A 24478-nucleotide genomic window follows, 5' to 3' on the forward strand; every position below is an offset into this window, starting at 1 on the left:
TACTGCTGCACTGACCCTATCAGTAGTCAGAGACTGTGTGTGTGTTTGTCTTATTGTCACTTGCTTCTTCTATTTCTTTCTTTTGCTGGGAGTAGATGGGGTGCAAGTTGTGCATATGAAGACTGATATTCCAGAAGGACAAATTCCAGACACTCCTGCTCACACATACATCACTGTTTCTGGTAAGGAGAATGTTGCATGTTTTTATAGCCAATAAAAAAAATGTTGTCTCACCTTAATGGTGAATGGTTATATCTTATCTTACCTTATACTTGGAGAAAACAGGGTGATAAGAAATGATACACATATTAACACAACAACTCTAAGCAGGCCCGTTGACAGTCTTGCTGGGGCCCGAGACAAGAAGGTTTCATGTGCATCCCCCCCAAACCCCCCCTCGCGCACGTCATTTGAATTTCCTCTGTAGCAGACAATCCTTGTGTTAGGTCATATAGTATATGACTGGTTTATACTTGACGCGTTGCGAGGGTTCGCGGGGCGAAAATTACGTAATCGCAGTGGCTCCGCCCATGCGCGAGGGCCTCACGCGCTGCCGATTCGCGAGGTCGTGCACCTCTTGACTTTTGTAACTTCGCGCGCACCGCGCATCAGCGCAATGAACAAAGTCACGTTTGCAGGGTTCATACACGTTTATAAGGTGGAATTAAAGCACTTGTACGTCACTTTAAAGGTCCATTTCAATATTTTCCAGCACGTTAAACTTAATTAAGTTAAATATTTATACATATACTCGAAATGATTCGAAATAATTCACTTTATTTAATGGTGGTTTATTTTCAAAATGCCCAATCTTAACGTCTTCACGTTCACTCATGTTTCGTCCTGGAATTACAAGAGGCTCGTATTTGTTAACGTAATACAAGAGAACTGTCCAGTCAGACAGATATTTGTTGTGAAACGAAGTAGTTACAATTTCAAGCATTTTCAAGTACTTTAGCCTAAATTCCAGCACTTTTCAAACCTGGAACACAATGCAACTTTAACATTCGTCAGGTAAATGTTTTTCCTTTCTTTTCTGCGCTCCAGATTTCTGTATTTACTTTAACTATCCACCACTGTATTTCCCGCTGTTGGGCGGGTACCAGCCGGTTACGGTCGCTGGATCAAACCATTTTTCGGTGGGAGGCGGGGGTGTATGCACTTAATGGAAAAAACATATATATTTTAGCCATTGAGCTTATTTTGAGTACAGAATTTTATATTAATGAAAGATTTCAAGATTATTTAAAAATTATAGACTTTAAATAAAAAATAAATTGCTGGGCTCTTTGATGGGCCCCCCTGTCCCTGGGGCCCGGGACAACAGACCCGGTTGTCCCCCCCTGTCGATGGGGCTGACTCTAAGATATAATCAGCCTCAACAATCATATTTACAGTGAAACAAGCTAAATGGCTATTTGGGGTGTGTGTGGAAAAGTGGAAGAGTGTGAATGTGTGTGTGTGATGTAAGAATGGAAGAGTGTGAATGCATGTGTAAGAAAGATGCAGGATTTTCTGTCCAGGTTCTCTAATGGAGAACAAAGAAAATAAAATGGCACCAAGTTTGAGAATTGGAACAGCAGATCAATATGGCTATATGTTAAAGAGCACAGGTGATTTATTCTAAACCAAAGAGCCACATCATACACATGGGCACATTTGAATATCACCCATCCCTTCCCCTCTCTCTCTCTCTCTCTCTCTCTCTCTCTCTCTCTCTCTCTCTCTCTCTCTCTCTCTCTCTCTCTCTCTCACACACACACACACACACACACACACACTCCAGGATTTTGTCCTGACTGGGAAGCGGTGTTTTCATCTCACGCACATGCACGTTTGACGAAAATACCGGGGTGAACTCAAGCTAAGCGAACAACACATAAACAAAAACATAAACACAAACTTCGATATAAACATAAGGCGTGATATGAACACAAACTTCGATATAAACATAAGGCGTGATATGAACACAAACTTCGATATAAACATAAGGTGTGATATGAACACAAACTTCGATATAAACAAGGTGTGATATGAACACAAACTTCGATATAAACATAAGGCGTGATATGAACACAAACTTTGATATAAACATAAGGTGTGATATGAACACAAACTTCGATATAAACACAAGGTGTGATATGAACACAAACTTCGATATAAACACAAGGTGTGATATGAACACAAACTTCGATATAAACATAAGGTGTGATATGAACACAAACTTCGATATAAACACAAGGTGTGATATGAACACAGACTTCGATATAAACACAAGGTGTGATATTCTTCAGGACTTTGGCACGGTTGGAGGAGGTGGGCTACGACACGGTGAGGTTGCACGCACACTACGAGCTCTGTTGTGTACGCAACTGTTGTTACTAGGTAAAAAGTGGATAAACGCTATTATCAACACTGTGATAACAGACAGTGGCAGTAGTTTTGAAGCCTCCCTCAGTCGTCTGCGGTGTCTTTGCTGCACCTCGTATGTGGTGTGACAGAAGACTAGCATTACAGTCAGTGGTGTGTCTGAGTATATGGATGGCGAGATGATAAGATGTCGTAATGTATGTTGGTTAGTAGAAAGACAATATATATAATGAGGAAATACACAATGAGCACTAATATTGAGTTTAAAATGATCTAAACAAGTTTTATTGAAATGTAATGATCACATTAAATACAACCAATGAATGATCCAAACTTCATTCATTAAGTAAATAAACACCCTTTGAATAACTGCCCCAGATATTGCAAAATCCTGTGTTGATGGTTCTCGTCATCCTCTCTACATTGGCTAACTTGCTACATTGGCAATACTTGTGCTGCTTTATCGCCATTCACAAAAATGTTGTCTCATGCCACGCCTAATTTAGGGGGGCATTAGGGAGGACCAAGCATGTTGTGGCCTCCCAAAAACCCCCTCCCAACCCCATGCCCCCGAACCACCACTGATTTGGAGAACATTTTTACTTCCTGTTCCTTGGTGATAAAATACATTCCAATATACTAGGTATCGTTCTGGCATTAATATTCAGCAATGAGACAAGAGGGAATTCACCACCTTTGCAAGCTTGTCTAAAAGAACTGTTGCTAGCATTGCTGATCTGACATTGCTTGGATTACCCATATAAGGAAATGTGCTTTTCAGCTGTTTGCTGTTGTTCAAATGTTCACCTAATACGGATGAAGAAAGAAACAGAGAGAGATGACAGAGCATTTCTTTGAGGTTTAAAATTGTTGAAAGGAAGTAGCATATATCAAATGCCTTTGATCAACAAATGCTTTTTCTCTATCTCTTTTCCTTCTCGTTTGCTGTCCTGCAGGTCAAGAGGTCAGTCAGACTATTGAACAGGCCATCAGCGGTGACTTCATGGGACGCCTAATTGTGCAGCCCACTGGCTGTGGTGAGCAGAACATGATCGGCATGACTCTGCCCCTCATCGCTACACACTACCTAGACAGTACCAAGCAGTGGGAGACAGTTGGGTTGAACCGGCGTAAAGAAGCCATCAAACACATCCAGACAGGTAAGAATGAAAAGCACTCCTCATGTGCCTTTGATACAAGCAATTAAGAGATATTCTAGCCTTAACTGTCTAATTAGACAGCTAGGCAGGTATTCTGAATATTACCTGTATTACCTGGTAGTAAAGTCATGATGTTGGCTACTTTCTTTAATCCAAAAATGTTGAATATCTGAATGCAGCCACTTTGCATGTATGCAGCGGGTTTTTCTTTATGAAGAACAAAGGTGTTTCTTCATGAAGGACTAAGGTGTTTTAGGTCCCTCCCTTTTGGGCGTGTCTACGTTGTCCACGTTTTTTAGTCTGCGTCTGTGGATCTCCGTGGGTGCGGTTATGTCTTGTGATAATCCGTCTCACCTGTGACTCGTCTCGTAATCACATGGGGCGTATGTGGTTTGTCTATTTAATGTGCGTTCGCGCAGTGTCCTGTGCTCGTCGTTGTCTAAAGTCTACACGTTGCCGTGTCTGTTTAAATGTTCTACGTACGCTATTGCGCAATATCTGTGATAATAAAAGTGACATCTGTCGCATCCAGTGATCCTGTGTCTCGACCTTCGCTGCTCCACCGCGCGTCACAGTACACCTATCTTATGGGTGCAGCTTAAATGTTTACAATTACAGGTTGCAGTTCATTACCAGCCACTCTCAACCTCATTCATTACTGATCAGATTCTGTGTGGATATTGAGTACAGTGTATTTACCACATGTAGATCTTATTGTATAAAAATGGTTTTAATCTAAAGCATCACAAGTCAAGGAGTGTAATGGTAAGGTCTGGGGCTGGGTCATCTGCTTGGCCAACTTTGGCCACCAGAGGGAGGCACCAAGTAATCAAGGGAAAAGTCTCCATTGAGCGGGCCGCCCAATGGAGAATAGGTTCCCATTTGAGTCTTGGTCCTCCTAAGGTTTCTTCCTTTTTCCACTGCCATCATAGGAAGTTTATCCTTACCACTGTAACCTCTGGCTTGCTCATTAGGGATCTGGACCAGTACAATTGTAAAGCTACTTTGTGACAACATGTTGTAAAAAGTAAAAAACGCTAAATTTGACTTTGACTTTTACCCCTGATAAAGTTTGCCCCTTTTATCTCTTTCAGGTTATGAGAAACAGTTGACTTACCGTAAACAGGACGGATCGTACGCCGCATGGACACACAGACCCAGCAGCACATGGTGAAAATCCTCCCTTGCAAGAGATGACATTCCCCTCCCCTTCTCTTCTGAAATTCATTTGCATTATACTAAATAATCATTTTTTCATTATTTGCTCATTTCTGTTTGTTGTTTTTATAAAGGCTAACTGCATATGTGGCCAAAGTGTTTGCAATGGCCAATGATCTCATTGCCATCCAGGAAAATGTCCTCTGCAGCGCCCTCAAGTGGCTAATCCTGAACACACAGATGCCAGACGGCATGTTTAGAGAGGGCACAGCTGTGATTCATGGAGAGATGGTTGTAAGTTAAGATTTATCTTTGGCTTTTTGTTGAATGTATTCAAGTTAATTGTGTCAGTAAAATCCCATGGTAAAGGCTTTCATGGTATTTTCAGGGTGATGTGCAAGGGAAGGATTCTGATGCCTCACTGACTGCCTTCGTCCTAATTGCTTTGCAAGAGGGTTACGATCTCTGTGCCAAATCAGTCACTGTAAGCCAAACAGATGTGTGACAACAAAAATGTTATCATGCTCTGGATTAAAATTTCAAACACTTTTACCTCTCTGTAAATCTTTCTTGTGTAACATTTTAGACTCTTCCAGATAGCACAAAGAAGGCTACCGAGTATCTGCAACGCAGAATTCAGACCTTAACCAATCCATACGCGGTTGCTATGACTTCCTATGCCATGGCCAATGCTGGCAAATTGAACAAAGAGTTCCTGATGAAGTTTTCCTCTAAAGGTCAGTGCTATTCAAATCTTAAATGAATGTTTATTAAATGATCTGAAGCATGTTTATGAAATATTTTACTGCAGTGACCGTTTGGTGCAGCCTTTGAGACAACCCCTCTATGGTTCCCTTTTCTCCATCACATAAACAGATGGCTCTTTTTGGCAAGTTCCCAGAGGGCTCCACTTCTCCCTGGAGGCCACAGGCTACGCTTTGCTGGCTCTGGTGAAGGCGAAGGAGTATGATACAGCAGGGAATGCAGTGCACTGGCTCAATAAACAGAGCAGACCATATGGAGGGTCTGGCACCACTCAGGTAGCCCACACAACCCATATGAATGGTTCGGCACCTCTCAGGTAACCCACACAGCCCATATGGAGGGTTTGGCACCACTCAGGTAGCCCACACAGCCCATATAGAGGGTCTGGCACCACTCAGGTAGCCCACACAGCCCATATGGAGGGTCTGGCACCACTCAGGTAGCCCACACAGCCCATATTGAGGGTCTGGCACCACTCAGGTAGCCTACACAGCCCATATGGAGGGTCTGGCACCACTCAGGTAGCCCACACAGCCCATATGGAGGGTCTGGCATCACTCATGTAGCCCACACAGCCCATATGGAGGGTCTGGCACCACTCAGGTAGACCCATACAGCCCATATGGAGGGTCTGGCACTACTCAGGTAGCCCACACAGGGTTCACACACTAAAACCAGCTGTTCAGCAGCACATGGCTTGGATAAATTGGTTATTGGGAAAACTAGCTTAGAAATTTTCATTCCAGTTTTAAAGTAAGTGGCACAGGTCCAAACACCAAATGAAGTGTAATGTATCTAAAATGTGTACACTCAAAATATAATGAATGGGGAAGTTGAAGAATATCTGACTGGGTAGCTCCAGTAAGGTTTACTGAGTTTACAGTACTCAAATTAGGACTGGATTATCCTAATTTACTACTGGATTCCTTTGATCATAATTTCCTTTTACTGCACTGAATTCCTTTGGTCTGCCTGAATTTAAATTGATTTGGTTTCTTTTCTCTTACTCAAAGCATCAAGAGTGAAAAAGAAGGTAAACTTCAAAAAGCACGTTTAATCTCAACTTTCATGTCACTTAGGCAACTATCATAGTGTTCCAAGCTGTGGCAGAGTACTGTAAGCATGTGAACATAGCTCCGAAAATGCACTTGGATGTGGAGGTTGTTGTGAGTGGACAGACTACGCCCAATAGATGGACTTTCAATAATGAATATTCACATCTCACATACTCTCTAAAGGTAAAATGTACATTTTTACTCAGATAATTTCCTTTATTGCCTTTGTTCATTATCTTCTGTTTGCCTTGAGTTAACTCAGCGTTTCTCAATGTGTGGGGCTCGCCCCACTAGTGGGGTGCATGGGTATTGCAGGTGGGGCCAAGCAATTGGAAGAAATGAACCTTTCTAAAGCCGTTTATACTTTCGCGAGTGACCGTAGCGCGTGACTCCGCCCACCTCGTGCGAACGGTGTAAGCGTTTATACTTTCCGCGTGCAGTGTTCTCCGAAACGATATGTGGTAGTATAAAGAAACACCCCTCAAAAACAGGGGAAGGAACATTTACTTGATGAATTTTAATGTGGCTTTGTCTTTCAGGTTTGAAAGTGTTAAAATTTAAAGTACTTGAAAATGCTTGAAATTGTAACTACTTTGTTTCACAACAAATATTTGTCTGACTGAACAGTTCTTTTGTATTACGTTAATAAATACGAGCCTCTTGTAATTCCAGGACGAAACACGAGAGAACGTGAAGACGTTAAGATTGGGCGTTTTGAAAATAAACAACCATTAAATAATGTGATAAAAAAGCGAATTATTTCGAATCATTTCGAAATATGTATAAATATGTATAAATCGTATATGTATAAATATTTAACTTAATTAAGTTTAACGTGCTGGGAAATATTGAAATGGACCTTGAAAATTACGTACACGTGCTTTAATTCCACCTTATAAAGGTGTATGAACCCTGCAAACATGACTTTGTTCATTGCGCTGAGGCACGGCGCACGCAAAGTTTCAAAATTTGAGAGGTGCACGACCTCGCGAATCGACAGCACGTGAGGCCCTCGCGCACAGGCGGAGCCACAGCGATTACATCATTTTCGCTCGCGACGCGTCAAGTATACAGGTGCTGGTCAACGAATTAGAATAATCTGAAATAGTGCAAACGTGAAATTCTTTGAATGCATTTTTTGTGCAGAAAGCAAATCAGGTGTTCACCGCACCTGTCCTACTCGTTAGACTAATCACAGAACTCGTTACATGTAAAAAAATTTGCTCAGCTGAGCTTTCCAAAAGGCCCATTTAACTGTGGCCATTTAACTGAGGCCCATTTAACTGTGGCCAAAAGGCCATTTAACTGTGACACTGTTGTTTTATTGAATTAGAATAATGGAGAAACCGTTTCATTGAATTAGAATAATTTTTATTATAATTACAATCATCACTTTCTCAGTATTTTGTGGCTGCCCCCTTGGCTTGTATGACTGCCTGAAGTCTCCGCGGCATCGATTTGACCAGCTTGTCGCAAGTTTCCGCACTCACAGCTTCCCAGGCAGTGGCGATGTTCTGCTTCAGTTGGTCCAGCGTAGTAGGCTTTCTGTCGCGAATTTTCCGCTTGACGATGGCCCAAAGGTTTTCAATGACATTGAGGTCAGGCGAGTTGGCCGGCCATGCCAAAACTTCAAGCTGTTTTTTAGTGAACCAATCTTTGGTCGACTTTGCCGCATGAGCCGGTGCAAGATCCTGTTGAAATATGAAGTCTTCTTCGCCGAACTGTTCCTCAACAGTCGGAATCAGGAACGTTTCCAGAACATCTTGATATACGGCAGCATTTACAGTCTTCTTGAGGAAGCAGAGTTTCCCTACTGTAAAACCGATGCTGAACAAGAAACAAATGGAGAAACGGCTGAAGTGGGCCAAAGAACACTGCGAGTGGACTGCTGAAGACTGGCAGAAAATGGTCTTCAGTGACGAATCACGCTTCTGCATCTCCTTCGGTTACCAAGGTCTAATCACTGTCCAATAGGAACGCTCACCTGAATTTCGGGCAGGCTTAGACTCCAATCAGAAGCAATCACTTGTAGTTGGACTTGAAAGCAGCAGAAATGTCTTTTCACGACAGAATAAAAGAGGAAATAAACAGTCTAATTGGACAAATTGAGGCTGGTGCAGTTACAGACGACTACGTGCTTAACTTAATTAAGCTGAAGGTGCTGGACGTTGGCTGAAGTTGGTTCCTTATTCAAAAAGGTTGTGTTCACGATGCGTGTATGCTGCGCACTTTGTTTAAAAGAGATAGATTAAACAAACAAGCATAGGAGCAAACATTTAAGAGGTTATTGTTTCCCATACTGATTTTGTGAATGTAGAAAAAAATAAAAATATAATGAAAGCATTCCTTATGTAAAATGGTTTCTATTTCAAGTCGTTCCAATTGTATGCGATTTGTACATGATGATTGAATTCGTCAGCATTTCTAACGTAAGGAAACATATTCTTAGATTTGAAAACTAAAAACACAGAAATGCTGATCTAGAACACAAATTAATTGGAAAAAGAAATATCAGCACACAACATGGTATATTGAGCAGTGGGCAGATAGGTGAACGCATTTTAAAGGGGCAGGTTCAGAGGCTTATTGAAGGCCTTATTGATGGTGAATCCTGGTGAGGACTTTTAATCGCGGCACCTGGAATTGACAGCACTAGTTAATTTATGTTGCCTATACAACAGAAAACGTTCAGCTTAACACATAAATTTGCAAACTCTACCTTAATTATTTGTATGTGGTCGTCCTCACGTTATCTATTGATTTGGATTAGAGCGACTAGTTTATCAGGTGACCAGTCGGTTAAAAATGCTTAGTAGTTTGGTGCTGTATGAGACATTTTACAGCACAAGAAAATGATTTCACGTTGGGCTTAGAGGGCAAACGGTACGATTTCACTTGATGTGTATGTGACCTGGCTTGTGGGGACGGGAGAAGAAGTCTATCTGTGACTGTGTGTGCTGTGCTGAAGACGCTTCCTTCCACTCGCTGAACTGAACTGCTGCTGCAGCGCATCTGGTGTTAAAGGAAGAGAGAGGTCGGGTGTGTGCGAGGTGGGGGCTCATTACAGGGCATTGTTTTTAATCACTCAGGTTTTCAAAAGATAATTTCAAACCGACCTCAGTAAAATGATAATAATAATAATAATAATAATAATTATTATTATTATTATTATTATTAAAAAATGAAGTTTCAAAAGGGCACTTTCGTTGATAAAGGGCAGAGTTGGTGGTGCTTTAGCACCACCTGATGTCTATGTGTGCACGCCACTGGGGTGTTAATTATTTTAAATAAAATACACACTGGCTATACGAAGTTCATGACCAGTTCTCTGACCACGACTTTGCAGTATTACAGCAGTATTATGTCTAAATATCTAGTTAGGACAAAACTAGAGTGCTCAATGAACTAAGTTAAAATCACTGTAACTCCGGAATATCATCTGTAGGGTTTTTATGCGTGTGCAAACGAGAGGACTCGGAATTTGGCACAACACGTTCGTTTGAAAAAAATTATCCGTCGTGCCTGCTACTTGCATGAGTTAAATGAAAATGAGCACTTTCTTCTTTCATTTACAACTTTGTCCTACCACCTGATTAACTTTCCACCCCTGATGGGTGAAGAAACATCTACAGAAAAGCCACACCTCATTAAAAGTCGCATGGTTCAAAGCGCGAGGGAATAAGTAGCGGTTTATAATCTGGAAAATACGGGTAGCAATTGCAGGGGCTCCGCTCTTCAGCGCTGTTTGCAGGGTTCATCCACCTTTACAAGGTGGAATTCAAGCACATGTACGACACTTTCAAGGTCCATTTTCAATATTGTCCAGCACCTTCAGCTTAATTAAGTTAAGCACGTAGTCGTCTGTAACTGCACCAGCCTCAATTTGTCCAATTAGACTGTTTATTTCCTCTTTTATTCTGTCGTGAAAAGACATTTCTGCTGCTTTCAAGTCCAACTACGAGCGATTGCTTCTGACTGGAGTCTAAGCCCCGCCCCAAATTCAGGCAAGCGTTCCTATTGGACAGTGATTAGATTTAATTCTGGCACGAATACAGCTTTGGAGAGACACACAGTGGAATACAATGACATTCAGTCGATTGCATTACAAGGTAGCTTCTGGCACGAATTCAGCGTTTCTTTCTTTAAATACAAATCCACACACACTGGAGCTTTTACTTTTCATTGTGGCATGTTTTCATCACATCAGTGTTTAAATCAATCTCGTGGTCATTACATTTAAAGGAGACATTTATGTCAGAAATACCGTACGTTGAAAAGCAATACCTCGGTGCCGTGATTACATTTCGAGCTGTATTATATTCAATTCTGGCACAAATTCAGCATTTTGGGTTTTGAATGCAAATTCTTGTGTATTGTTTTTCAATAAAGAGATAAAGTGCATTGAAATGTAATGTAATAGTTCTTTTGCATTTCATTGTGGCACGTATTCTGCATGTTTGTTTGGAAAAGCAATGCATTTTGTGGACTGCATTTCCATTTTTGCCTAGTAGCGATTACATTTCCAATTGGCACTGTTTCCTCTCCATATTCGTGGGGCGTGGAATTTCACCTTCTTCTGAGGTGGGGAATGATAGAAAAAGTTTGAGAACCACTGAGTTAACTCAAACTTATAGTATATTCAGGATGTTTAAGCTAATGTTTTTTTTAAACTGCCCTGAATAAAAGGTTTTGTTGCTTGTACAGGTTAATCTTACGCAGAAATTTAAGGTAACAGCTAAAGGAACTTCTGTAGGATCTCTTCAAGTGAGTATTTACCAAACAAGCCTGCTTTGTTTTTAAATGCTTGGATTTGAACTGAAAATCAAATATTTATCTTATAGGTCTGGACAGTGTACTATGCTAGGCCTACTGAGAAGCAGAATGATTGTAAAATGTTTAATTTTGCTGTCAAGATGGAAGCACAAGCTCGTGGTAAGATTCCTGATCTCTTTTTTGGCTTTAATTCTGATCCAAAAGCAAGCAAATGAAATTTAAACCCCCCTCCACCCCCTTAAAAATGAAATTGATACTCATACTAATGTTTTGAACTTCAGTAACATATCCAGGAGCCAAGAAAAGTTTTTTGCTCACCATTGAGACCAAGTTAGTATTATCATCTTTCGTTTGATTTTCACTTGGGCATTAGCTAATATAACATTTTGCAATTACATGCAAAATGTTTTTTCTCAGAATTGTAATAATGTGTAAATGAATTTCAGTGGTGTTTCATTATTCTGTACAGGTACATGAATCCAAACAGAGATGCCACTATGTCTATTTTGGATGTTGGCTTGCTGACAGGCTTTGTGGTGGATGAGAATGATCTGACGGATGTAAGGAAAACTCAGACAGATATGTCATTTTGTGATTTGACTTTTTAAATATGTGACATTGCTCAGGCTATGTGCAATGCATGCTTTTTACAGCATTATTTGAGAATATATTTCACTTTCAACTGAGCAACTCAGCATTGTCAAAGTAAAATAAAATCACAATAATTTATTTAAATTAGTCAAGTAAAATGTTATATTGAAATATTGTAGTTTTTGGCTGCATTAGCAATTTTGCTGATGGTAACTGATTTTTGTCACGGTACAGCCCCTGACCCCTCCCCTTTGGGCGTGTATTTATGTCGTCTACGTCTACTCGTCTGCGTCTATGTATCTTCGTGGGTGTGGTTGTGTCCGAGCATGTCCATCAGTTTCACCTGTCGCTCGTCTCGTCATCACTCTGGGATTATGTGGTCTGTCTATTTAGTGTGCATTCGCGCAGTGTCCCGTGCTCGTCTTTGTTTGAGTCAGTCCATACTTAATGTGTATGTGTTATACGTGCGCTGTCTGCAGTAGTTTATGTTAAATAGTTCGAGACTGGACTCGCGCCTCGTCCTTCTACCGGCGCTTCAACGTTACAATTTTCAGTTTGTTCACCAACTCACAATTCAAATATATTTCAATATAATTCAAATAAAATTTCATTTCTGTAATTTGCATTCAATTCAATGCTCCTAGAGAACCTCAAAGTTGTCTAGACACTTTTTCAAAAAGATTTTTGTTTGTTGTCAAACATTTGAGCACATTTCTCTGTAATGTAATGTTATTTTTTATGAACTGAATACTTGGTAGGAAGAGGTCTGGGCTGAACTGAAGAATGCAGAATGCACAAGCTCAACTTTTCATTTTTCTCCCCCTTGCAGTTTTAAGTGTTGTAGCTATAACAGTCAAGTTGAAGCAGGAATGCAGAGACAGGCATACAGAAAAACACAAAGTTTATTTTAAGTTAACAACAGCAGCACAAGGCTTACACTGATCACAGAACATGTATTGGACTTTCAAAGACGAGCATGGGACAAGACTAAATCACACAATATATACCTAATACATAACGAGCACCGCGTGTAACACATTGGACTAACAAGACGGGTGAACACATACACAAACAGCCACACTCACAGGAAGTACATATATAGATGTGGACTACACATACACATGCCCGAAGGGAGGGGTCTGGGGCTGTACCATGACAATAGCAGATTTTGTTTAGTTTATAAATGCCTAATTTACAATAAACAGTAATCAACAATCGTGAACTGTTTACAAAATAGACTAATCCATAATATTAATATTACATTTTTTTCTGTTCCATAAAAAAAATTAGCTAACAACTGGTAAGGACAGATATATATCGAAGTTTGAGATGGATAAACAGCTTTCGGATCGAGGTTCCCTCATCATCTATGTAGATAAGGTACATGTGGCATTTTCCGGGTACTTGGACTACAGTTACGAAATGAATAACTGTCTGACATAATTTTGGTGCTGCTTATCAGATATCTCATGGAGAGGTAGACAGGATTACTTTCAGACTGCACAAGGTCACAGACGTGGCGATGCTTCAGCCTGCTGCAGTCACTGTGTATGACTATTACTCTCCAGGTATGTTGAACAGACACGTGCACACACACTGTGTCTTTCTGTCTCTCTCTTCACACACATTTCTTTATCTGTCTCCCTCTCACATACACAGATGAAATTCTTGTGTTTTCACAGGGGACCGCTGTGTAAAGTTCTACCATCCTATAAAGAAAGGTGGCACTCTAAGCAGACTGTGCATTGACCAAAAGGATTTGTGCATGTGTGCTGAAGGTGCATTTAAAGCTAATTCCATGACAACCAAAAAGCAACATAGACTTCATTTTTATTTGTTTGTGGCTCTTTATTTCCACTAATTTTCTGCTAGTGTTTAATTTGCACATACAAATGCACTCCAAACCTTTATTTCTGTAAAATGACAATGTGTAAGAGAGAGAGAGACATACTTACTGTCTCCTTAAACAGAAAACTGCAGTGTTCAGAAGAAGAAAAAAATGATAGATGATGATCGGGACAAAAAAGCTTGTGAACATGGCGTGGATTACGGTAAACATGGAGAACAGTGTTCTTTTGTCTTTCCCTGTGTGATGTGTGTGTCCATTCTTACTGTACACTCACACAATTCATCCACAGTGGTTACAGCAATAGATCAACGTGTATATATGAATACCAGTTAAATGAATGATGACTGTAATGTGTACTTTTTCCAGTTTACAAAACCAGAGTTGTGAGTATGGATTTCACACCATTCACGGACACCTACAAGATGAAGATTGAAAAGGTCCTGAAAAACGGTATGACAGTCCAAAAAAAAAAGGACATAAAATTCATGTAAACAATCTGTTCCATAACCTTCTGAACATGTAAGTTATAAAGATGGGGTGCAGGTCCTCTGCTAACCACGAGGGTGTGGTGTAGCACCCTCTGCACCCTTGTGTCCCACTTCCTTGCCTTGTCCAAGAAACGTGTCATACACATGTGTGATGCATTGTGCTATGTACACCATGGCATAATGACACTTTGTTTTTGGAAACACCAGGTGGAAGTGCGGACTGAGTCTGATTTATCTTTTAAAAAGCTAAGCATTTCAGAGCAGGGAAAGGCAGGAACTATTCCGGACTGGTGGCCCCATTACTGGAGGTGAAAATATCTAAAAATATAACAGTCCACACATCTTCCCAACCTGATGAACATTTCTGAATTTGTCAAACATTACAAAGTCAGTTCTCCTGTAGCAAATGTGTACAGAAATAAATAAAAATGTAGTTCATTTATTGATGTTACAAAAAATCTACAGGGAAATTTAAAGATTTATCTGGCTTAAGACACATGAAGTTGTAAAGCTTGCTCTTGTGTTCAATGCCAAGGTCATTTGTGTCAGCCCTGTAGTTTTGGTTATTCATTTGTATTTTTATAAATCTTCTGTAGGCTCTGATGTAGGTGTGGAGGGACAGGTGAGAAACTTCATTGGTCATGCCAACTGTAAGGAATCGTATGGATTTCAGGAAGGAAAGACCTACCTCATCATGGGCCAAAGTGTCCACCTACCAAGGGTTGGAGGAAGGTACTCATACATAGGATTGTATATCTGGAACATTTTTGGGATTTGCTTTCAGTATGCACATATGATTGCAATTCTATATGCTGAAAAGTCTGTTAATTGACTTTATTGTGAACTTCATGTTTGAGAGATATTGACCATATATGTGTGGACCCTCACTTGCAGACCACAGTACATCCTGGGTGAGCAGACATGGATTGAATACTGGCCCACAAGTGAGGAAGGGCAAACTGCAAAATACAGAGAGAAATACGCTGGTATCGCTGGGCTTTCTCAGATGCTTAAAGACTTTGCATGTACTACATAAACATGTTTGATAAAAAGCCTAAAAAGACTAATACATTTGTTTCATCATCACTTTGTGTATGTATTGAGGGGGTTCCATACCACTCCGTAGTGTTTCTGTCTAATATGGTGTACTATATTGTATTGTACATCTTGGCATTGGTTGCTAAATTTCTTATGAAATCATTAAATAATACTCAGGTGGTTTCTGGCAATATTGCTGATTTTGCAGTGATAGTCAGCTCTGTGTGTGTGTGTGTGCGTGTGTCTATGTTGTACAATATTCTCATCTGGTAGTCATGATCACCGAGTAAAAGTGACACAATTAAGACCTACAGACCAAGGTGAGAATCAATTATCTTAAATGAATGGCAGGTACCTCAACTTGTGAGGACAGTCTAAACCAGGGGTGCCCAACCTTTTTTTAACCAAGATCTACTTTTGAAGTTGATGGCATGCCGAGATCTACCAAGTCAAACACAAGGGCCGGGCGATAATTTAAACAAGGAACCCCAATCGCAGTTCAAATGTAGTTGTGTTTTTATTTGCACAGGTGGAGAATAAGCAGTAAATCCAACAAAAGAGGAAATGATCAAAACAAAAAAAATCAAAAATAGGTTGTCAGAACAAGAATCTCACAAGAACTTCACATCATCTCTATCTCTCTTAGCCACACACACACACACACACACACACACAACAGAAAAGAGCAGTCAAAAAACTCCAGAAAAGGCTGGGCAGTCAAAAACCCAAAAAAAAAAAAAAAAAAAGTAATTCCACAGATTAACACACACGCACACCAGAGACCTGCACGGGTCCGTTTTTTGAGACCCGCACCCACCCATACCCGCAGAGTATAGCACCCACCCACCCGCAAACCCGTCGCTATTTCAAAGTTAAATCCATACCCATACCCAGACCCGTTAATATTCTACCCGTTACCCACCCATGCCCGTGAAAAATCACACAAATCGAAAGTATTCTTATAGAGCACTTTATTTTTCAATGCGCCTCTGAAAAAACGTCAGTACAACACAAAATACAATTTAAGGTTGCTGTGCAGGAACAGTATTCCTATCTAAAAGTAGCAACTGGTAAAACGCAAGAATGTATGTAGCCAACCGGTGCCATAACACAATGCAAAACGAGAGGGAACAAATGCCAGTATAACAACTAAATAAAATCGCATAGGTTCACAGTGGTAGTTGCCTATCTGCTGTGGCGGGAGCAGCACGCTATCTCTCTCGTCATTTTTTCTTATTCTAGCACGGCCACCCATTTAGCTTTGTAACCACCAAGCAAGCTACAATAAATGCCCGGTACTGCGTTATAACCAGCCTCTGCTCATGTTTCCGCTGGAAAAGAACCGAAGGGTATTACCCCAGAACGGGTGAAGAGTAAAGTTCAGCCCGCTCTGGCCAACGGAGCTACGGTATAAGTAAGCTCCCCCTGAGCTTCGCGACCACGATCGGGAGGCAGTAATCAGGCAAAAGGTAACACTGTGTTCATTACGTAGCAAATAAAAGCCTACTAAAATGACCACTTATTCACGTGCTACCCACCCGTATTTAAATTACCCGCCCGCATACCCACCCGTAAAATTGCGGTATGTGTAAAACCCACCCGTTTCAGCATTTATTTGCCCGTACCCGCGGGTATCCACGGGTACCCGACCCGGTGCAGGACTAACACACACCAATACACACAATAACTCTAGAAAAGATAACTTCAAAGCAGGAAGGAGGAGAAGATAAGTCCAATATTTTAGAATGCTAAACTTCACTGGGCAGTGGCACTGGCAGGGAAACCGGCAGATGGATTTAAACCTGGAAAACAGATAAAAATCGGAACATACTTTTGTAAGTATATGGATATGAATATGTCACATATCCGCATCACATTCTTTGCAGTGTAATTCAAGATAGTAACATACTCTTCTATGTCCAGTATATGGATATGAATAGGCCTATGCCTAATTCAAGATGAGAATAATAAAAAAAAACACTTCTCTACCTTATGGGACTTCTGGCACTGGGAGGAGTCAGCTAGCTTCTCATAACCTGGGCAGTAGGAGCTGAGCGCCTTAAACGGGCCACGCGTGGCAGCTTTAAGCCTTGTTTATACTTTTGCGAGTGACCGTAGCGCATGACTCCGCACACCTCCCGCGAACGGTGGAGGCGTTTATACTTTCAATCATCAATCAATCAAATTTTATTTATATAGCGCTTTTTACAACAGTTGTTGTCACAAAGCAGCTTTACAAGTGCCGAGTCCTAGCCCCCAGTGAGCAAGCCAAGGTTGACAGTGGCAAGGAAAAACTCCCTAGTTTATTTGCATGAGGAAGAAACCTTGAGAGGAACCAAGACTCAGGGGGGGAACCCATCCTCCTCTGGCCGACACCGGTCACCATGACCACAACAACAATTTAGACAGAAAGAAACAAAGAAAAGAAAAAGATGTAGTAATGTCCATCATGGTGTAGGCTTATCCGGTCAGGCAGTAGGTGGCCGGCACTGGATGAATCGCTTGTCCCTCCTCTTAGGGAAAATTAGCTCTGTATGAGGACATATACAGGACAGATGAAATAAAACACATTTCTGGAGTGTGGCAGCAAATCTGGCATTAAGTTAAACTATTACAGCCTAGCTAAAAAGGCAGAACCAGAAGGTAACATAGGCTTGGGGGCATTCTGAGACAATGGCATCCATCCACTGCACTGTCAACAAACTTGAGTGACCACGAGCAGTGACAGGACGACAGCACCAGCGCCCCAGTCTACCATAAAACCCTTCGTCTATGAACCCCTGGATCTGTACCTTTATCTAAGGGGGGATGTTAATTATCAAACGCTAAACCAAATAGGTGGGTTTTCAACCTAGACTTAAAGATTGTGACTGTGTCAGAGTCCCGTACGCATTTAGGAAGATTATTCCAAAGCTGGGGGGCCTTACAAGAAAAGGCTCTTCCCCCTGCTGTTACCTTATTAATTTGTGGAACTAATAAAAGACCAGCACCCTGTGATCTTAGTTGACGTGGGGGTTAACTGGGGGAAATAAGTTCCTGGAGGTATTCAGGAGCAAGCCCGTGCAGTGCTTTATATGTTAATAATATGGAATTTAACTGGGAGCCAATGCAGGGCTGATAGGACTGGTCTAATATGCTGAAATTTTCTAGTTCTGGTCAGAACTCTGGCTGCGGCATTTTGAACTATTTGAAGTTCATTTATGGCGCATTTCCACTAGGGCCTGCTTGGCGCGGTACGGTTCGATACGGGTCGATTCGCAATGGAACGGTACGGTCGCGTTGTGTTTCCATTACAATGGTGAACCACCTCAATGTGGGTGGAGTCGCTGTTGGCGCGCGGGTTGTAGTGTCGTGACATCATTTGTATGCGACCACAACACCGTTCGATGCCCCTTAACACATAGCATTATTGTATCTTATTTATCTTTATCTTCATTATTGTATGTGGTTGCTCTAATTATTGATAATAATTTGGTATTACTCAAACATGCTGAACACACCCTGCATAAAAAGCATCAGTCATACAATCAAATGAAATCAAACTTTATTATGAAATATAGATATTTAAAGTACAACATATGTAAATAATATAGTTATAGTAAAAAAAAAGTGCAAAAAGCAAATATATACGTATAGCTTTATATGAAATAAATATTTATAGTACTACAAGCAACATTTTGTGTGCTTTTATTGGCGTCTGTCTCGCATGGTGTTCACAAGTTCGCCAAGCACCCCGAGGAAAGCCCGGTTGAAGGAAACATTTTCCGCCAACTCCGCTCGCCTCGTCAGTGGAAGGGGAATCTTGAACGTAAAAAATAACAAATATTAAACACAAGCATTCCCGTGAAAGCAACAACAATATAGCGTAACTGCTCAAAATGTGTAGCACGTCATCGCTGCTCATGCTGTGTTTATGGCTACAGCTAACTAGCAACTAGCAAGGCTAAGAGCTAGCTATTGTACAGTAGTGACTGTGGTGGTAACATTAACTACAAACACAGCTCTAAATTCCTGCGTTTACAATAGATGCGTTCATATTACATCTTTTACGAGCCTAGTAGTAAAACTGAAATCACAATACACTCACCATTCTCCGTGGCCTCCAGCACCGACATTGTCCGGCACGTTTTCTCTTCCGTTACTGGCTGGCCGGTGACCGTATATGGCATCCATTTGCTGGAACCATTTCCAGTCTTTGCGGTTTGCTCCGCTGCGTCCGTTATGGTCCTTCACCGCCCGGTAATCGCGTTATGCTTTTTTAGCTTGGACCGACCGGCACTGCTGAACGGACCGCTGGTAGCCATGAGTGGCCATTAGCGCGGAAACCTCGCTAAAAACCTTTACATTTCTAGTGGCCCCGTCCAGTTCGCCCTGGATTTTTTGATCGCTGATTATTAACAGAAAGGTTTGTACCTCGGCGTTTGACCAGGGAACAGACTTCGCTCCTTGGGTTTTAAAAATGGCTGAGGAGTCCATAGCATAGCGGAGGAGTCGTTCTCCTGACGCAACCTGTGACGACACTCCCTGGCCAATCAGTGTCATGCTGTTCCTCCACGTCACAGAACTGTACCGCTTCGGAACGGTTAGAACCTCGAGCGAGTCGGTACGAAAATAGTACCCAAAGGGGCCGGCTCACAGGGAACTGGTACTAATGGAAACACTCACAAACCGTCGCGAATCGAACCGTACCGCGCCAAGCAGGCCCTAGTGGAAATGCGCCATTAGATTCCTATTTGAACATCCTGACAGTAGTGCATTGCAGTAGTCTAATCTAGAGCTAACAAAGGCGTGCACCAATTTTTCTGCATCATCCTGTGATAATGCATTTCTTAATTTGGCAATGTTGCGGAGATGTAGAAAAGCTGTCCTAGTAGTATTATCTATATATTTATCAAATGATAGGTCGGAGTTGAGTATGACGCCTAGGTTTTTGGCTACTGTGCCAGGTGTAATGGGATAGTCTGCAAGATTAAGCATTAGATCTGGATTTTTTTTGTCTTGCGGCCTTAGGGCCCACAAGGAGAACTTCTGTTTTGTCCTCATTTAGTTGGAGGAAGTTTAGAGACATCCAGCATTAAATATCTCTTACACAGGCCTCAATTTTTCCTAAAGTGAGTTTGTCATCAGATTTGGCTGATATGTAAAGTTGAGTGTCATCTGCATAGCAGTGAAAATTGACACCATGTTTGTTTATAACTGTGCCCAATGGTAGCATATATAATGTAAATAATAGTGGTCCTAAGATGGAGCCTTGCGGGACCCCGTATTTAACTATTGTATGTTTGGATGGAATATTATTGAGCTCTACAAACTGATGGCGATTTGTCAAGTAAGAGTAAAACCATGAAAAGGCTGTGCCTGAGACTCCAACCCAGCATTCTAACCGCTAACAATTGATCCTATGATCAATTGTGTCAAAAGCTGCACTAAGATCGAGAAGCACTAAAAGTGATACATAGCCTTGATCTGAAGCAAGGAGGAGATCATTTGTTACTTTGACTAATGCAGATATAGGCATAATTGCTGGGCAACAGCTTTTTCTATGATCTTAGATATAAATGATGTGTTCGAAATGGGTCTATAATTAGATAGGACAGTCGGATCAAGATTTGGTTTCTTGATCAGAGGTTTAATAACTGCTAATGTAACGGATTTAAATTAGTTTATTTTTCACACAAAATCTTCGTATTTTATGTGTTGGAAATTATCTTGGGTTGTGTTGGGCAGAAAATGTGTTTAATACATATATATATATTTTTTAATAATTATAACTTTGTTGTATTTTATTTCTCTCCGTTTCCCTTTGTGGGCGGAGTTACTGCTGTATCGGCCACATCCGCCACCCTCTCCTCAGTTGGCTAAGATTAGCCTACTGCAGGAGAGAGGTCGGTGAAACTTTGGTTTCTTGTAAAAATAGTTAAAATAATGTTCAGCACAGTGTTAAAAATGTTAAAAAACAGTACAATATGAAGCAAAATGACTTTATGTTTTATGTCATGAAGGTATTAGGAGTGGATGGTATGTATTTAGGCGGAATTTTACAGTATAAGGGTGAGAATTGTTAGCAAGCTACAGCTGCTAGCGCCATGGGCAATGCTAACTCCCCTCCCCCACCTTTTCTGTGATTTTGGGGTCACGCAGGAGTTTGTGTAGGCAGACACGAGGCTGGATGCTATTTCTCACAGATTTTTGTCCTTTACATACAGGTATGATCTTAAACTCGCTTCATTAGCTCAGAGGTTTTATTTCTTTCGTTTGTTCTCATGTTTTTAAAGGAGTTTCATATAAAATATAAAAAGCAGGTATTTAAAAGGGGAATTCATTAAAAACATTAAAAATGAGGTAAAATTCATATGGAAAATGAGTAAATATTGCACATATTTCTAGTTTTTGTTTTACAATGTGGCACTTTATCATTTATTCAAAATCAGTCTTATGAAGATGTATTATATGAAGTAACGTATATATATATATATTGAATGTATTTTTTTGTTATATCTGTACTGGTTATGTCTTCGGTTTTTTTATTATTTTTATTACAGTATGATTGTTTGTTTCTTTCATGTTACTGACTATATTCAGTTGGCTAAGAATACTGCAGGAGAGAGGAGTTTGTGTAGACAGACACGAGGCTGGATGCTATTTCTCACAGATTTTTGTCCTTTACATACAGACAATAAAAGATCCCCAGTTGGTACCGGCATTGGAGGTCACGAGTTTTCCCTTCTCACAACACAACGCAGAGTAGTCGTGGCCGGGTTCCCTTTGCATGTTCGCTGCATGTGAAGGTTTGGACCTGCTACACTAATTTACATGATTTGGGCATGTGACCTATTGTAATGGATGAGTTAACTATAATTAGAAGAGGTTCAGTTACATCTGGTAATACCTCTTGTAATAACTTTGAGGGAACCGACTCTAGTGTGCAGGTAGTACAATTTAAGGAAGAAATTATTTTCTCTAATTCTGATTGTGGGAGTGGATGAAAAGCATCAAGTTTTTCTCCCGGTATGTAATTTAAATCAATATCAACCAAACCAGACGACATACCAGTTGTCACGTAGGGCAACGCCCCCTCTCGTAGCTGTCACTCTGGGTTCCCTCATGTCCGTGTTCCCTGCCTGTTTGTCCCGCCCTGCTCGTTTGTCTTCGTGTTTCCTTGTTTGTTGCCACGCCCCAGTGTCATTGCCATCACCTGTCCCTAGTTAGTTTCTATGTATAAAGTCCCGTCATTCCCCAGTCGTGTTATCCGTGATTTTGTCTACTTCGTGCCTTGTGCCTTGTCTACCTGTTTGTAGTGAGTATTGTTTCCGCTGCCTGCATTCCTGCCTGTTCCGTGTTTCCCCGTCGTGTTTGGTTTATCTGTCCGAGTATGTCTGTTGTTATTTCTTGTATGGACTGCCTTCCCGATATGACCTGCGCCCGGTATTATGACTCTGCTTTTGGAATTTCCTGTATTAAATCTCGCTCTCCTCCGCGTTTGTGTCCGTCTCCATGTTCTGCCCAGCGCAGATCGTTACATAATCACGGATCTTACAAGGACACAGCGAGGGAGCGAGACTCTGGTGAGTGTAATCGCTGTGATGAGATGTTGGCTGGTTCGGTCCAGTTCAACTCTCCGATATCGCAGCGTGAACAAACCAGAGACAGAAATTCCCCTGGCGCTGTGGGAACACGGAAGTCTCGACGCGCACCAACGAAAGCCCAGTCACTTTCGGTTTCAACTGGCTTTCGCGTCGAGACTCCTGTTGAGCGCTACGTGTCTGCCCGGCTTGATCACTATAGGGAGGAGAAACCTATAGTACAAGTCGCGGGCAGACGGATTGAGTGCACAGACTGGCGTTTGCTAAACCCTCGGTTGGCTCTCGATGGCTTCTGCGAGCTCCCGACGCCTCAGAGGAGGCGGAGCCGTCGCAGAGAGAGCCGCCGAGGGGCTTCTGTGTCTGTGTGTTCTTCCAGGCTCACCCAGGACCCTGTGGAGGAGGACCTACCGCCGCTGATCCCGCCAGCGACTCATCGCGACACCCCCAAGTATTTTTTGGGGGGGTGTACAAGCCACGTCGGCTTGGCGGACACGCCCCCCGATGACGTCAGTATGGTGGCTCCGCCCCCCGAGGACGTCGGCTTGGCGGACACGCCCCCCGAGGACGTCAGTATGGCGGTTCCGCCCCCCGAGGACGTCAGTATGGCGGTTCCGCCCCCGAGGACGTCAGTATGGCGGTTCCGCCCCCCGAGGACGTCGGCTTGGTGGCTCCGCCCCCCGAGGACGTCGGTTTGGCGGACACGCCCCCCGATGACGTCAGTATGGTGGCTCCGCCCCCCGAGGACGTCAGTATGGCGGTTCCGCCCCCGAGGACGTCGGCTTGGCGGCTCCGCCCCCCGAGGACGTCGGCTTGACGGCTCCGCCCCCCGAGGACGTTGGCTTGGTGGCTCCGCCCCCCGAGGACGTCGGCTTGGCGGACACGCCCCCCGATGACGTCAGTATGGTGGCTCCGCCCCCCGAGGACGTCGGCTTGGCGTACACGCCCCCCGAGGACATCGGCTTGGCGTACACGCCCCCCGAGTGCATCTCCTCACCTCAGGTTCCTGTCCCCGCTGCCCGTAGGCAGTTCGTGCCTGTTCCTGTCCCCGCTGCCCGTAGGCAGTCCGCGCCGGTTCCTGTCCCTGCGACCCAGGAGAGGTCGTCCACGCCGGTTCCTGTCCCTGCGACCCAGGAGAGGTCGTCCACGCCGGTTCCTGTCCCTGCGACCCAGGAGAGGTCGTCCACGCCGGTTCCTGTCCCTGCGACCCAGGAGAGGTCGTCCACGCCGGTTCCTGTCCCTGCTGCCCGTCGGCAGTCCGTGCCTGTTCCTGTCCCCGCGACCCAGGAGAGGTCGTCCACGCCGGTTCCTGTCCCCGCGACCCAGGAGAGGTCGTCCACGCCGGTTCCTGTCCCCGCGACCCAGGAGAGGTCGTCCACGCCGGCTCCTGTTCCCGCTGCCCGCCAGCGGACCCTGCCTGTTCCCGCTGCCCGCCAGCGGACCCTGCCTGTTCCCGCTGCCCGCCGCCCGGCCGCGCCTGTGTCCCCAGAGACTGTGCTGCCCTCTATTGGGCCTGGACGTTTTGTGCCCTCTGCTCTGCCCTGTGCCCACGTCTCTTTGCCCATGTTCCCCTTGCTCCCATGTTCTGTCCCTGGTTTTGTGTTGGTCCCAGTTCCTGTGTGTGTACCTGTTCGTGTCCTCGTACCCGTCC

The 24478-nt window shown here is 42.8% G+C and overlaps 1 protein-coding gene across 3 annotated transcripts in view; it reads left to right on the forward strand.

Moving 5' to 3' along the window:
• Window positions 1-15438, forward strand: part of LOC143490839 (complement C3-like) — a 33768-nt gene extending 18330 nt beyond the window's left edge. The window contains exons 24-42 of one of the 3 annotated variants that reach the window (XM_076989348.1): window positions 96-182; window positions 3327-3530; window positions 4625-4700; window positions 4823-4982; window positions 5077-5172; window positions 5275-5425; window positions 5565-5728; window positions 6533-6691; window positions 11213-11272; window positions 11350-11440; window positions 11563-11611; window positions 11751-11841; window positions 13163-13252; window positions 13335-13440; window positions 13555-13650; window positions 13843-13923; window positions 14088-14171; window positions 14806-14941; window positions 15104-15438. In XM_076989348.1, the coding sequence (XP_076845463.1) occupies window positions 96-182; window positions 3327-3530; window positions 4625-4700; window positions 4823-4982; window positions 5077-5172; window positions 5275-5425; window positions 5565-5728; window positions 6533-6691; window positions 11213-11272; window positions 11350-11440; window positions 11563-11611; window positions 11751-11841; window positions 13163-13252; window positions 13335-13440; window positions 13555-13650; window positions 13843-13923; window positions 14088-14171; window positions 14806-14941; window positions 15104-15245 (2123 nt within the window). In that variant the 3' untranslated portion in view covers window positions 15246-15438. Of the gene's footprint in view, window positions 1-95; window positions 183-3326; window positions 3531-4624; window positions 4701-4822; window positions 4983-5076; window positions 5173-5274; window positions 5426-5564; window positions 5729-6532; window positions 6692-11212; window positions 11273-11349; window positions 11441-11562; window positions 11612-11750; window positions 11842-12701; window positions 12754-13162; window positions 13253-13334; window positions 13441-13554; window positions 13651-13842; window positions 13924-14087; window positions 14172-14416; window positions 14783-14805; window positions 14942-15103 lie in introns of those variants that run through there. The other 2 variants (XM_076989349.1, XM_076989350.1) reach the window with 2 other exon arrangements.
• The last annotated feature ends 9040 nt before the right edge of the window (window positions 15439-24478 follow it).

Source organism: Brachyhypopomus gauderio, unplaced genomic scaffold, assembly GCF_052324685.1.
Source record: "Brachyhypopomus gauderio isolate BG-103 unplaced genomic scaffold, BGAUD_0.2 sc67, whole genome shotgun sequence".
In the NCBI taxonomy this organism is placed as follows: domain Eukaryota; kingdom Metazoa; phylum Chordata; class Actinopteri; order Gymnotiformes; family Hypopomidae; genus Brachyhypopomus; species Brachyhypopomus gauderio.